Source organism: Eriocheir sinensis, chromosome 31, assembly GCF_024679095.1.
Source record: "Eriocheir sinensis breed Jianghai 21 chromosome 31, ASM2467909v1, whole genome shotgun sequence".
NCBI classification, from domain to species: Eukaryota; Metazoa; Arthropoda; class Malacostraca; order Decapoda; family Varunidae; genus Eriocheir; species Eriocheir sinensis.
The window spans coordinates 891,677-906,958 of record NC_066539.1 but is presented as its reverse complement, the minus strand read 5'-3'; the positions used below and the strand labels follow the sequence as shown (position 1 = coordinate 906,958).

Below are 15,282 nucleotides of genomic sequence, written 5' to 3'. Positions count from 1 at the left end.
ATATCCGCTCTTATCCAACTTTTCCTTAAAATCATGAATGTTTCTTGCACAAACCACCTCCTCCTCCAGTCCATTCCACAGCTCAATGCTTCTGTTTGGGAAGCTAAACTTTTTCACATCTCGCCTACACGTGGTCGCCCTCAACTTCTTTCCATGTCATCTCGTTTCTCTCTCGCTCCACACACACAGGTCCTCTCTGTCCAGATTCTCCACCCTGCTCGCCACCCTGTACACTGCTATCAGGTCTCCTCTTTCTCTTCTTCTCCAGGGTTGTGAGCCCCATGCTATTGAGTCTCTCCTCGTAAGTCCGATCCCTAAGTTCCAGTACCATCTTAGTTGCCACTCTCTGTATTCTTTCCAGCTTTCTTATGTTCTTCTTTTTGTGAGGAGACCAGACCACTGCTGCATACTCCAACCTTGGCCTTATCATTGTAACTATTATTTTCTTCTTCATCTCTTCGTCCAAATACACAAATGCCGTCCTTATGTTCTTCAGCAAATTCATAGTTTGTCCCGTTATCCTGTTGATGTGTTTGTCTGGTGACATGTTCTCCGAGATAGTCACTCCCAAATCTCTTTCCTCCACTCCTCTGCATATTATCTCACTTCCCATCTTATAATCATATTCACATCTTCTGCCACTCCTACCAAACTCTATTTTTTTACATTTCCCAAGGTTGAATTCCATCTGCCATGTACCACTCCACTCCCATATTTTGTCCAGGTCCCTCTGCAATGCCTCACAGTGCTTCACATCATTGACTCGTCTCAATAGCTTTGCATCATCTGCAAACAAACTCACATAGCTGGTCACTCCGTCCACCATATCATTTATGTAAACAGCAAACATTATTGGTGCCAGCACTGAACCTTGTGGGACCCCACTCCTCACTGGGCACCAGTTGGAAACCTTGTCCTTGATTATTGTCTTCATTTCCCTGTTAGTTAGGAAGTCCTCCAGCCACTTAATAAGTCCATCACCCACTCCACCCCTATTTTTAATTTTCCAAATTAGTCTTCTGTGTGGTACTTTGTCGAATGCCTTTTTCAAATCCAGGTACACTCCATCCCCCCAGGCCTTCTCTCTCTTGTATTAAATCTGTCACCCTTGAGTAATAACATTACTAGTTGGTGACACAAGATCTCCCTCTCCTGAATCCAAACTGGCAATCCGAGATAATTCTCTTCCTTTCTAAAAAATCCGACCACCTGTTTTTAACCAGCCTCTCACATATCTTTGCAACCACACTAGTGAGTGATACCAGTCTGTAATTTAATGGGTCCTCTCTCTTTCCTCCTTTATAAATTGGTACTATGTTTGCTCTCTTCCAATCTTGTGCTACCCTTCCTTCACGCAGGGAGGCGCTCATTATGGAGTGCAGTTTCTCTGCAAGTTGCTCACTACATTCTTTCAGGATCCACCCTGATACTACATCCGGGCCTGTCGCCTTTCTTACATCCAGCCTGTTCAAGCTTTCCTTGACCTCCTGCACTGTTAACTGTATCTCTTGCATAACCCTTCCTCTTTCCTGGCCCGGTGGTTGTACGAATTCGTCTTCCTTTGTGAAAACTCTATGAAAGCTGTTGTTCATCACTTCTGCCATCTCTGCTGGGTCTTCATATTCAGTTCCATCCATTTTCAGTTTATCGATTGTTTCTCTATTCTTTCATTTGCCGTTCACATGTCTATAAAATAATTTAGGTTGGTCTTTGCATTTGTCGATTATATCTTTTTCATATTTCCGTTTTTCTTCTCTTCTAATCTTTGTATATTCATTCCTTGCTTGTTTGAAATTGTTCCACACGTTGATTCTTCTTCGTCTCCTCCATCCCTTCCAGGCTTCCTCCTTTATTTTTCTAGCTGCCTCGCATCTTTTGTTAAACCACTCCTTTTTACCAACATCCTTTTTGGTTACCTTAGGGACATATCTATTCTCGGCTTCTTTGTACAGCTTTAAAAACTCCTCCCACTTGTCTTGCGTACTCCTGGCTTTGTACGGCCCACTCCAATTTGCATTCTCAAAAAAAGTTCTCATATTAACAAAGTCTGCCTAAGAGTAGTTTCTTCTCCCTATTTTATGATCCTCCTTTCAGTCAATCCTTCTCTTTTCTTTTACTTCAAATTCCACAATCACATGGTCACTCTTAGCTATTGGGCAGTCTATTATAATATTTTCTATTACTTCCGGTTCCTTGCTAAAAAACAGGTCTAATCTTGATGCCTATCCTTCTTTCCCAAATCTAGTATGTTCCTTAATCCATTGTGTCAACACATGTTCCATTGCCAGTTGCAGGAGTCTTCCTCCCCACGACTCTTCTGTTCCCTGCGTTTGCCAATCCTCACATTCTATCTCTTTGCAATTAAAATCACCCATCAAAATTATTCTCTCACTCTCTCTTAACATTCCATCCAAGCAACTCACTGTGTCTTGTATCATTACTTCATATTCTCGGGCCTTCCATGCATTGGTTCTTGGTGGCACATACCCTACTACATGCTGCCTCCTTCCTTCAGCACCCACAGTTTTCACTTTCAGTACCTCTGCCAAGCCTTCACCCTCAATCACCTTCTCCACCTTAATGCCTTTCCTTACCATCAACATCACACCTCCTCCCTGTTTTCTCTTTCTGTCTCTCCTCCATATATTGTATGCACCTTCTCCAATCCCCACCACCTCAATTGGGTCACACAACTTGGTTTCCGTCAGCCTCACAATATCAGGTTCTCTGTCTCTCAAGTAGTCGTTAACTCTATCCACGATGACACTATTCCATTGATATTCGTATATGACACTTTCCATCCTTCCTCCTTTCCTGTTAGATTTTTTATCTCCTTTCTCTCGTCACCATGAACCACTTCCTCACTTTCATATTCATTACTCTCAAAAAAAAACCTCCTTCTTCTCTTCTTCCGATCTCTTCTCATTTAAATCACGAACCTCACCTCTAAGTTCATTCAACTTGTCTCTTTCTTGTTCATTCAGATCTTTCCTCAGCCACATCATTTTGGTGTCTTCTCCCGCTAGCTTCCAAGCTCCTGCCAGGGCCTCTTCTGCTTCGCTCTGTGCCTTGAATCGAATCCTAATTGGTCTATCTTTTTCTCCATTGTATTTGCCAATCCTATGACAGTCATCTATTTCTTTCACCAGGTCTCTTCCCTCTTCTTGTACCCTCTGTACGATCTTCCTCGCTGTATCTTTCAAGTTGTTTTCCCTCACAGATTTGTTTGGGGTCTTCTCCTTGACACTGAGCACAATGACGCTCTTCTTTTTCTCCACCGTGCCTCTTACCAGTGCCTCGTTTTCTTTGATTACTTTCACCACCTTCTCAGCCATCCTCTCCTCCAACTGCTCCTCCACATTCTCCTTAAAGCTCTGTACATTCCCACTCTGCACCATCTCTCCACCGTTATCAATTTTCTGTTCCAAATTCTTAACTCTTTGCTCCACTTCCACTTTTTCATCCCTTCGCTTCTCCTCCCACTTATTCCGCTCCTTATTCATCTTTTCCACCGAATCCACGTTTTCCTTTATCCCCTCGGAGCATTTTATCAGCTGAATGTTGAGTTCCTTCACTTCTGCTTCTAAATCATTTATCCGTCTCTTGTCGTCCTCTCTCTCCCCTCTCAACTCACTCACTATCTTTATCACCACTTCAAAATCACTCTCCAACCCTTTCACCCTTCTCTGCAATAGTCTATTTTGCAACTCACTGTTTTCCTCGAATCCAGAGAAATCAGCCGCCAGTTCTTGCTTATGTGATGGAGGCGTAAACAGATCCATCTCAGGCTCGGTACGGTTCTCAAAGTTTATAATCCCGTATCCACTAATATATCACTTTCCCCTCCTCCCAACCTCTTTCTGGGGACAGCGCCAGTAATGCCCTCCCCCGTATGTCACAGGTTAAAGGTAAAATAGGCAAACAATTAAAAGCTAAAACGTTAAAAGTCAAGAAGTCAAAAAGTTAAAATAATTAAAATAACCCTTCGGGGCTCCGTCCTCCTGTGTCCTCCCAGCGCCAGCAGGGTAAAATAGATAAAAACGTTAAAAGTCTAAAAGTTAAAAGAAAACTAAAAAGCTAAAAGCTAAAAAGTTAAAAACTCCCGGAGCTCCGTGCACCACGTCCACACAGGCCAGTAGCTGGCGTGTGTGTGTGTGTGTGTGTGTGTGTGTGTGTGTATGATTTCTGAAGTACTCAGTATGTGCGTAGTGTGTAGTAATGCATGAAAAATTCTCCTGGACACAGCGCTACATTACACTCCCAGCAGTGATAAGATATTTTTCTTTTCTTTGATCGCTGAGATTTGTGTTTACAAATGTGACAGTCCCTTTGTGCTTTTGTTCTTTTGGTTCTGGCAGTGGACGGCAGGGCGGGAAGAGGCTGAAGGTAGTGAGTCTAGTGACGCTCTACCCAGCCAGAACATGCCAAGCAGTCAGGCATGTCTTGATGTGGTGAGTGGCGGCCAGGGTGTGACGAGATGGGTTCCCCGTACTTCTGTAGCATCTGGTAGGAAGCCAAGTAGCAGAATTCCCTCAGCGATGATGGTTTCTTCCCACTCCATACAAGCATGAAATTGTAGGCATTCAACAAACTTATATCAATGAAATGAAGGAAGAGCTTGTGGTGCCAGCTGATTGTTTTCCTCATACAATCTATAAAACTGACCATCATGTCAGATCTGTCAACAAGATGCATATTTTGCGTGTAGTCAATGACAAGATCCAGCTTCAGAATGGGATGGTGTTTTCTGAAGTTTGTTTTGCCAGACTTTAATTTTCCCTGTGTGAACAGTTGACACCGTGCTAACTTCACATTTATCATGCCATTGCATTGCCATTAACTTTGTATTTACCTAGTTGTAGTTTTACAGGGCCTGGGTTTATTCTTGTGTGGTCCTGTCTCCATATCTGTATTTGTCCAGCTTTTCCTTAACCCAGTAGCAGCAACGGGCCAAATTTGTGGCGTTACTGTGTGGCAGCGACGCGCCAAATTTGTGCCATGATCTAAACCCCCCAAAACAGATGATACATAAACTGATCACAAATGCTTTGATATATATTATGAAATGGTTTGTGTGAGTGGTGATTTTTTTCTAATTTTTCTCACCATTAACCCGTAAAGTGTTTAGTACGTATATATACGTTCGGGAGGGAAAGTGTTTAGTACGTATATATACGATCATCGTTTTCTTTTACTTCATGGCACCTAAACCTGTAGAAATGGTTCAAGATGTCTTTTCTATGCCTAAATATGATTTTGAAAGCTCACTCTCATTTTTATTGTATTGCTGTGGTCTATTACATAGAATGTATCCATGACCACGAATGATTTATTGAAAAAATAGGTATATTTATAAAAATATGTCAGTGGTGTCATAATTACTTATCAATATACTCAAAATACTGTTCAGTAGATCAGCTATTTTTATATCATTCCAACTTGAATAGCAATTTCAATATATTTTGTGTTCATGCGTACAGTCATCGTCGGTTGTGTTGGCAGCCCTGGGGCGTGAGGCGCCGGGTTGGCGGGTTGGCCCAGCAATGAGTCATGATAGCCAGACACGCTACACACCTCGCTGTTAGCACGTGTTGTCCTGTGCAGTGCAGTGTTAGCTATACAGGCAGCCTCGTTGGGCCCAACAGGGTTGTTGCTGTCTGTTTCTCCTTTGTATTCATTCCTGGCTCGGAACCTGAGTCATCAGTTTCCCAGCCATACAGATTTTCATGGGATATGCTACAGTCCAGAGGTAATACACACCTCTTAGATATACTTGTAAAATTGGGATGTTATGTAAATTGTACAGTAGCAGAGCAATACCAAATTGGTCGGCAGCAAATGCAAAGACGCGGAAGCTACGTAGTAAATGGGAAAATGTTTGGGGTATGTGATCAGCTGGCGGCGGGCTGTGGTATGCAGGAGTACCAACATAAAAAACATAAAATTCGTATAATGGGTTATTTGGGCAGCTGTGTGTAATTTTTTTGTTGTTGGTGTTACAAAACATGTTATGCTTGTGCAATGAAGGGATAATATTGTGCTACTTATATACACATAGAGAAAATATAGTCTGTTGATAAATTTGGTACTATGATATGACTATAGAAAGGCTAGACAAACAATCCTCAGATATATTTTACAAGAAACTCAAACTAAACAATATATAGTCATGGAAGAAGCATTCACAGTGTGTCGGAAATAATAAATAAGAAGCGGAAGTTACATAGTACTGTTCTACATTACGCACCACCACTGGAGTATTGGTGCCACGCGTGAAAGGACTCACAGAAAACGACAGCTTACAGGGAACACACATATATCGCATTTATATCGTTCAAATCAGCTATTTTTTTTCAATTTTATAAGACAATAATATTATTTGGCCAAAATCCAACCCCACATGACCTGTTTCACTCCTATAAAGCAACACTGTACGGGTTAAGAAACATGATCCCAGCTGCTACCAGGTTAAAGTTATGCACAGTCTTCGCTGATACTACATCCTCACTTGTCTAACTTCACTGACCTTCAAAACATGGAATTAGGAACTTGAATGAACTGATTTGGATGAAAAATAAGGAAGTTACAGCTAAAAATGTGTTTTCTTCAATAGTGAAACCTAATTTGAATAATGATGCAATTTTGAGGCATACTTTGGCGTAAATTTTTTTCTGGTGTTTTGGGGACGTTTCTGAATATCATGCAAGTGAAACCATTTCTTTTGCAATTTTTTCCGGGTTTGGTCATTATAATTATAACCTAATTTGACTGGACTATATGGTTTGGACTTGTTTTTCTTATCATGACATTGGTAAACTAGTGTTTTTACCCACGAACACTACAATGAACCAGTACAACCACTTTGGAGTTATCCTGGACAGTATGAATTAGTGTAAAGCTGAAGTCTTCATGCAGGATGGGGCACCATGTCACACTGCAAAGTTAGTAGTGAACTGGTTTGAATTTTGTAATGTGAAGCAGCTAACACCATGGCCAGGACACGTGCCAGATCTTAAACCTATCGAAAATCTCTGGGCGAGTTAAACGTCGTCTACGTGACCAGGACACATCTTCCATTCTGTGCCTCCAAATGCCATTCAAGAGATATGGAGCAGCACTGACCATGAAGAACTACAAAATCTAGTTGCTTCTCTTCCCAAGTGCATAGAACTGAGGGTACCCAATTCATTATTAACCCGGTAGCAGCGGGGATCATGTCTTTTAATGACATGAGAAAAAATCACAACTCACACAAACCATTTAATAATATATATATCAAAGCATTTGTGATCAGATTATGTATCATCTATTTTGGGGGGTTTATATCATGGCACAAATTTGGCCTGTCACTGCTACATGGTAAAGCCACAAATTTGGCCTGTCGCTGCTACCAGGTTAATTTTACTGAATAGCCACTTTAATATCATATTCAACCCCATATCTCAAGTACAGCACACATTTCCAGCATTGGTGCCATTCCCCACCGCCAGCACTGAATATATAGAAGGGGTGACTTGGCTCGGTCTCTATGGCTTGGGTTGTGTTGTGATGTGAAGGCAGCTCTAGAAGAGAGTTGCAGCTGCAGTGCATGGCTTGTGAGAGTGAGTGAGGAACCAGGCAGGGTGCAGTGTAGACTCTGTGTTATGAGCAAGGCATCATGTGTAGGTGTTTCCTTGCCCAGTTTTGTGTATCCTTAGGGATGTTTATTGAGTGCTTAACCCTACAAGGTCCAAGGGGGGTCAAATCTGGCCCCCCCCCTCCCTGAGCCACTTCTATCAAAACAATACACTTTTTTTTTTATTATCAAGTGTAAAAGAAAAAGTCCTACAGAAAAATGCAGAAAATACCCACGCTTAACATGTGGTATCAATAAGAAACATATGAATCTTCATTATTTTGCAACACACAAATATTTTTTTTTACTTTCCACAAGCCTCTTTTACTCATTATTCATTATTGTTTAACACTATTGATTCGGTACCAGTACTTAGTGTTCATGAGCATTATCACTGTTCAGATAAATGAGTACGATGCTAGGTGTTACAAGCGCGAAAATTTGAAAAGGTCGGATCAGATAGGGTTAAGGCCAGAGTGAGGAGTATGTGTTGATTTGCTGGATGTGGAGTGTGTGCGTTTGTTGTGTTTATGCCTAACCTGCTTGCTTTGTTCCAATGTCCCCATAACCTGTTGTTGCCTTGTTTTCGCTCACTTTTGTGTTGTTTTCTGCATTCTTTTTTAATGTTTTATTGGTGTAAGTATATATTTTACGTGCTTTGTTCCTTAACCCTAGACTTAAAAAGCGGGACCCTGATACAATGACAAACATACATACAATGCCATCACCAAGTTGATCCAACTTTTCAGGACTTTCTGCCTCTGCAGTACTCATCTACTGACCCCTGTTATTGCCTTGTCAAAGGCCTTCTCCAAATCAACAAACACATGGTACAACTGCCTCTTCTCACCATACTTCTAAAACTACAATATTAAGTATATGGACTCTACTAGAATGATTTTCCTGTCCATTAATCCAAACTGAGTCATCTGTAGTGATGTTCTTCAGTCTCTGGAATAAACAGCTTTTCTAGATTAATTGATAAATTAAGCATACCTCCTGATCAAACTGGGGTATGCATACTGCTTGGGAGGAGGATGCCAGTGCCTGGAACCTAAGAACCAGGTCCTGAATCTCCTCATGGTCTAGTTCATCTTCAGAAGCTGAATCGTCCCTCTCCCCTTGTCCTGTGTAATCTGTGTAAATTAAAGTAAACTTTAGTGATTACTGGAAAAAGGGAAGAATTCACAACATAAGTTACCTCTCCTTTTCTGAGGGTTTGGCATCCACTTTGGTAAACCATGGTTTAAAAAATAAAAACAAAATTGAAAAATTTAGATGAAAAAATGGAATTCCCAACCACTGTAAAAAAAAGAAAAGTTGGGGCATACACTAGAGTTGTATATGCCCCTTGTGCTCATCTCTGACTCATTGCATTGGAGCCTCAGCTGTGGTAGAGGAAAGAGCTTTCTCTTCCTCCCTGAACTCACCATGGCATGCTCTCGCCCAAGAAAGTACTTTCACCTCTCCCTGCCCGAGGGAAAGGAGGAAGGCTGTATCCTTGTCGACCCCACCACCGGCCCAGACTACAGAGTTTACGAGATTCTACGGCACGACGAGACCAGCACATACCACACCATCTGATGGCTGGAGAGGGAGCACCCCGACCTGTGGGTTCGGGTGCAGGAGAAAGCCGGGGGTGAGATTTACATCAAATCCCTGGACGAGGAAGCTGCTTTCTCTCTTGCTCGCCTAAGCAGAGGGACCACAGTTGGCATCTCCCTGGAAGAGGTTGAGGGCAGATCTAGGGGTGTCGTCTTGCGATACCCTCTGGGCGTCCCTACGGCCGGTCCTGGAGGATCCGCGCATCACCTTCGCAAGGAGGTGTACTTACAACGTGGGACACTTTCACAGAGCCCACACGTCAGGTCAAGGTGACTTTCTGTGGGCCCCTCCCCGAGTCCCTTGACTTATGGTGTCTTCTCCATCAGGAGGTTCACCCTGGAGCCCCTGTGGTGCTTCAAATGCCAGGCCTTCAGCTATGTGCAGAAGTACTGCAGGACTGGCGCTCACTACAGCATGTGCAGCAGGAAGCATCCCTCCTCACAGTGTATCAAGGCACTGAGGACCGGACATAATAGGGCTGCATGATGTCCGGACTGTGGCAGGAGACACCACACCTGGGTCAAGGGCTGCCCCGAGAGACTGAGGAGGAAAAGTTGGAAAGTTTCGTTTAGTCGGCGCAACATCTGTGGTCATATGCCGGAGAGAGACAGAAGGGGAAGGAATTATAGGAGAAGGGAGCAGATCCCAGGAGATGGGACACAACCCCCAATTAATACCTGGTACCCATTCACTGCTGGGTGGACATGGGCGTAGGGTATCAAAAAAGCCACCCAAATTTTTCCACTCCGCCCGGGAATCGAACCCAGGCTCTCTCGGTTGTGAGCCGAGTGTGCTAACCACTGCACCACGAAGCCCCTGAATGAGGAGGCTCCTCCCTTGGTCTAAAGGAGTACCAGACACCTTGCTCCTCACGAGTCAGTCTCCCAAGCAGCAGCTCCTGTCTTACCTCACTCTCCAAGCCCGAAGAGGGACATGGTAGACACCGCCACTGAAACAGACAGCAACGCACTGCCACAGCAAGAAGAGGCCTACACACCACCGGGACTCCAAGACGTAAACATCTCGCCGCTCAGCTCTGCCTATGGACCAGGAATTCAACGCATTTACCTATTTTTTATGCAGTCAGGGCCTGGGGATAGGGCAGTAGGGTAGGTCCCATTTCCCAAAGGTATAAGTGAACACAGAAATTGAAAAAAAGTTGCCGATGGAAGTGTAAACAACTGTTGCGACTGGACCCGCCCGGATCCACCTGGGCAAGATGGCGTCGAGTGAGCAGGACACAGTTTATGAGGCGAATTCTTTTCCTGGATTTTTGCTGGCCAAAATACAAGCCCCGGGAATGTGGACAACCAGCAAATGACTTGAGAAGGAAATATAGTGATCCCTCGCCATATCACGGTTCACTTATCGCGGTCTCACTGTATCACAGATTTTTTAACCCTTAGATTACGGCGATCGTATGTATAAGTGCACTATCACACACCCCACCCATACAGGGATCATATATATACACTCAACCCTCAATTTAATGGATTAAAAGGGGGAAAGGGTGGTCCATTGCTTGAAAAAGTCCCTTGCTTGAAAATACTGTTTTGACGTTTCTGAAGCCGGTGTTACACTGGACAAATCTACCCAGCCTCCCTTCTAGCCTGGAACAATTTTTTTTTTATGATCCGGACTTCTTTCTTTTCTTCCATTTCTTCATTTTCAAAAAGAAGAGATGGAAGAAAGGAAAGGGGTCCCATGCAACATGTGGAGGATGGGAATTGGCAAATTGAGAAGCCCAAACCCATAATAAACACAGCCACACACACGCGGGCCCCGATGGGGATGCCGTTCGTTTGTGTGGCGCGGCCTCACGGCACGGCCCGATGGCCTTCTGTTTAGGGTTTTGACGTTTCTAAAGCCGGCATCACAGCGGACAAATCTATGTCTGTTCAGATTTTGTGGTCCGTTAAATCCGAAATCCGTAAAATAGGGGTCCGTTAAATCGAGGGTTGAGTGTAATCATTACACTCTACGCTCCCTACGTTTCAAATATACCGCCAGTTCTTGACTCAGAAGAATGGTGGAGGCATCTGGCATCCGTACACACTCATTCGTCTCCAGCGCACGGCCTACTGAAGGCCACAGATCATTTTCCAATTTTGTTCGGAATACATCTGTTATGTCTTGTGATGCATCAAGCAGTTCCTCTGCTCCGGGCGGAAGTAGAGCGCAGGCGAATCAAAGTGACAGTGACTCTGATGACTGCTATGGTAGTGACATTGACAGAGGAGGGAGGGGCAGGTAGAGAGAGAGAGAGAATTACAAAGAATTACATAGAAAATTAGACCACACAGACCCCATGGTCCAGAATAGGTGGTCTGTCCTTAAACCTAAGTGAATCTACACTAATCAGATGGGTCCAAGACGTTGCTTTTCTACTCTAGTTAATATTTTGTTCGAGGAAGTGACGGTCGAGCTTGTTTTTAAAGGAGTCAATCGTGTTACGCTGGACCACTGACAGTGGGAGCTTATTCCATTCTCGCACTACAACGTTGGTGAAGAAAAATTTGGTGCAGTCTGAATTTACTTGTCTACATTTGAGTTTTACGTCATTGTTCCTCGTTCGCAGAGTGTCACTGATCATAAACAATTTTGCTCTGTCTACATTCGTGAAACCATTAAGTATTTTAAAAAAATTGATCAGTTTTCCTCGGAGGCGACGTTTCTCAAGAGAGAACATGTTAAGGGTGGAAAGCCTTTCTTCATAGGATTTGTTGCACAAGGATGGGATCATTTTTGTTGCCCGACGCTGAACACCTTCTAATTTAGCAATGTCCTTTGCATGGTGAGGAGACCAAAACTGTACTGCATATTCCAAGTGGGGTCTGACTAAACTATTGTAGAGCGGAAGTATTACATCTTTATTCTTGAATAAAAAGTTTCTTTTAAAGAAGCCCAACATTCTGTTCGCTTTATTTGCTGCATCGATGCATTGATGTGAGAATTTGAGGTTTGACGCGATTTTGACCCCCAGGTCCTTAACGCATTGAACACTTGTGAGTTTAACGCCACGCATTTCGTAATCAAATTTCTTATTTCTTGTTCCAACTTGAAGGACCTGGCACTTATTTTATTATTTTTTTTTTTTTTTACGTTATTGGCGGCCCAAGTCTTCTTTTCCTTCCCTGGGCCTGATGGTCGGCCTTCCCTTCTTTGGTGGGGGCTGATGGTCGATGGCAAGCTTCAAGGCTGTGGGCCTGATGGGCGGCCTGCCCGGCTCAAGGGGAGTGGGGCCTGATGGGCCTGTGGCTTCTAGGTGGGGCCTGATGGTGTGGGGCAGCTTCTTGGCCCGCGGTGGGGTGGTGGTGCCCCGCCTTGGGGTGGGGATGGATGGCCTGGCTTGGGGCCCAAGGCGGCCTGAGGCTGAGGCCAGCCCAAGGCGGCAGGAGGCTGGGGCCTGTGGGGGAAGATGGGTTCTTCAAGGTTTCTTGGTGGGGTGATGGTGGCCCAAGGCTGGGGCTTCCTGGGGAGCCCAAGGCTTCTTCCAGGCCAAGGCTTCTTCCAGGTGGGGCCTGAGGGCCTGGGGGCCCGCTCTGGGCGGTGGCGCGCGGCGTTTATAGTGGCTGGTCTGCATTGGCTCATGCTGCTCTCTCTCGGAACTCGCTTCTCTGCTTCTGCTTCCCAGGTAGAGTCCGGGTTGATGGGTGGGTTTCAGGGTGACAGCATGTTAGTAGTTCCCACTTTCGGTGACTAGGAAATCCGGGTGGTAGGTGGGATTCGAACCCGCGTCGTCCCATCACGCAATGTGTGAATGTGGGCCATACCCACCCGCCCCCCGCTACCCTACGTTAAAGGGCATCTCCCATCTATCCGACCAAGCTGAAATTTTCTGCAAATCCTCTTGGAGGCTTTGCCTGTCTTTGTTAGTGAGAGCCAAGTAACCAATCTTTGTGTCGTCTGCAAATTTACTAATGTGATTATTGAGTCCAACATCCACGTCGTTGATGTAAATAATGAAGAGCACTGGGCCAAGAACTGAGCCCTGAGGGACGCCACTAGTGACCGGCGCCCACTCTGAGTTAAATCCGTCAATCACCACTCTTTGTTGTCTGTTGCTCAACCAATTCGCGATCCATTGGTTTACTTGGCAGTCAATACCTATTTGCTTTAATTTATAAAGTAATTTATGATGTGGGACTTTATCAAACGCTTTCTGGAAGTCAAGATAGACTACGTCCAATGATTTGGTTACCTCATAAACTGAGAAGAGGTCGTTATAAAAGGTCAATAGGTTTGATAGGCAGGATCTTTTGTTACGGAAGCCATGTTGTGAATCCCCAATTAATGAGTGGCTTTCGAGGTAACTCACAATTTTGTCTCTAATTATGCTTTCATGTAGCTTACCTGCAATTGAAGTTAAACTAATGGGTCGGTAATTACCTGGTATTTTTTTTGTCTCCTTTCTTAAAAATCAGTGTCACGTTAGCCTTTTTCCAATCCGAAGGGATGATGCCTTGTCGCAAGGACATATTGAATACGGTTGTGAGGGAGGAGACTAACGTCGTCCCTCAAATAGTACGGGGGTTAGGGACCCAGGACTCCCGTACTATTAAAAAATCTGTATAAAATTAGTGTACTCCTGGGCTGCGTTTGAGAGAGGGAATCGGGACTTTCAGAACGTCACAAGTGCTCTCAAATGCGTGACGCGGCAGCACGAGTTGCCAACTCGGCACATCTGTTGGCTCTCGGCTTTGAGAGGTGGAGCGCCTTCGTGCTGCGATGTCATCAGCAAATATGGAGGCCCAAACAAACACATATAAGCGTTTCCATTGCATTTCACCTCTCTGTGCCACCGTAACCACTGTAGCTTCCTTTTCATCTTCTGTTGTAAGGAGTTCGTCAGCCAAGACAGCTAGTAATGCATGTGTAACGTCACCAGGAAGATCAGCGTACGCCATTTTGCTGCGAGTGAGACGCTGTTACCATAGCAATGACGAGGCTTAGTAAAAGGACGGCCTTTATCTCCCCTCTTGCAGCACTCTTGGAGCACTGGCAGTTACTGCAGCAAGAATTTCTTTTACACTAAGATTGATACAGCCAACACTGCTCTCATTCACGTGGTATGCTCTCCCTACCGCAACGTAACTCATCCCAAAACGTAACTTCTCCTACATCTGAATTCTTCTGCAAGGTGAACACCTCTCTCAAAAGCTTTGGGGTGCTTTCAGCAGGTGTTTTGGTAGAACAGTGTTGCCACTCACGCCATGGCTACTTAGTGCGACTAGCGGGAAATTTAAAAATCCTAAAAAAATTCTTCCATGACAATCCGTATAAAACCGAAACCGTACTATTGGAAACCGTACTATTTGAGGGACGACTGTATTTCGCTCTTTGTTTCTTTAAGCAGTATGGGATATACTTTATCGGGTCTGGGACTTTTATTTGTTTTAAGTGAATGGAGAGCTTTAAGGACTTCATCGGTTGTTATTTCAAAATTAGGCAATGCATGCTCGAGATCTACATTAGTACTGGTGCTGGTGGTAGTGGGAGGAAGACTGTTAGTATTAAATACCGAGGAAAAGTAACTGTTTGAGAGGTTTGCAATGTGTTGGCTGTCAGTCACTAGTGCACCGTCGCTGTTTGTTATAGGTCCAATTCCACTTCTGATCGCCTTTCTGTTGTTTATGTAACTGAAGAAAGATTTTGGATTATTTTTACAGTTGGCTGCAATATTTTCTTCATATCTACGCTTTGCCTGACATACTAATCTTTTTACTCGTCGCCTGGCATCGTTATAAAGTCTAATGTTTTCAGGCGTGCTTTGTTCTTTCTTTTACCTGTAAAACAATTTTCTCTCCTTGACTGAGTGTTTAATTTCGCTATTAAACCAAGGTGGGCTTTTATTAGTGTTAATTCGCTTCTCGCACAAGGGGACGTCTGTTGGCTGAGTGAGTAAGTGATTTAAAGCTTAGCCAGGTTTCCTCTCCATTGCCGTCATCTGATAGTTGTACTTCTGTTAGTTTTTGTCGGATTTCTACGAAGTTAGCTCTTTTGAAATTGGGCACCTTTACTTTATTTTCAGTCACTGATGTTTGAGCTCTAATGTCAACGCG

General features: G+C 44.1%; 1 protein-coding gene across 5 annotated transcripts in view; it reads right to left on the bottom strand.

Annotated features, from left to right (window-relative positions):
• The window catches only part of LOC127005780 (F-box only protein 9-like), a 172,449-nt gene that overhangs the window by 66,083 nt on the left and 91,084 nt on the right, over nucleotides 1–15,282 (bottom strand). For all 5 annotated transcript variants that reach the window (XM_050874876.1, XM_050874877.1, XM_050874875.1 and 2 more), the window contains one exon: nucleotides 8,612–8,751. In XM_050874876.1, the coding sequence (XP_050730833.1) occupies nucleotides 8,612–8,751 (140 nt within the window). The remainder of the gene's footprint in view (nucleotides 1–8,611; nucleotides 8,752–15,282) is intronic.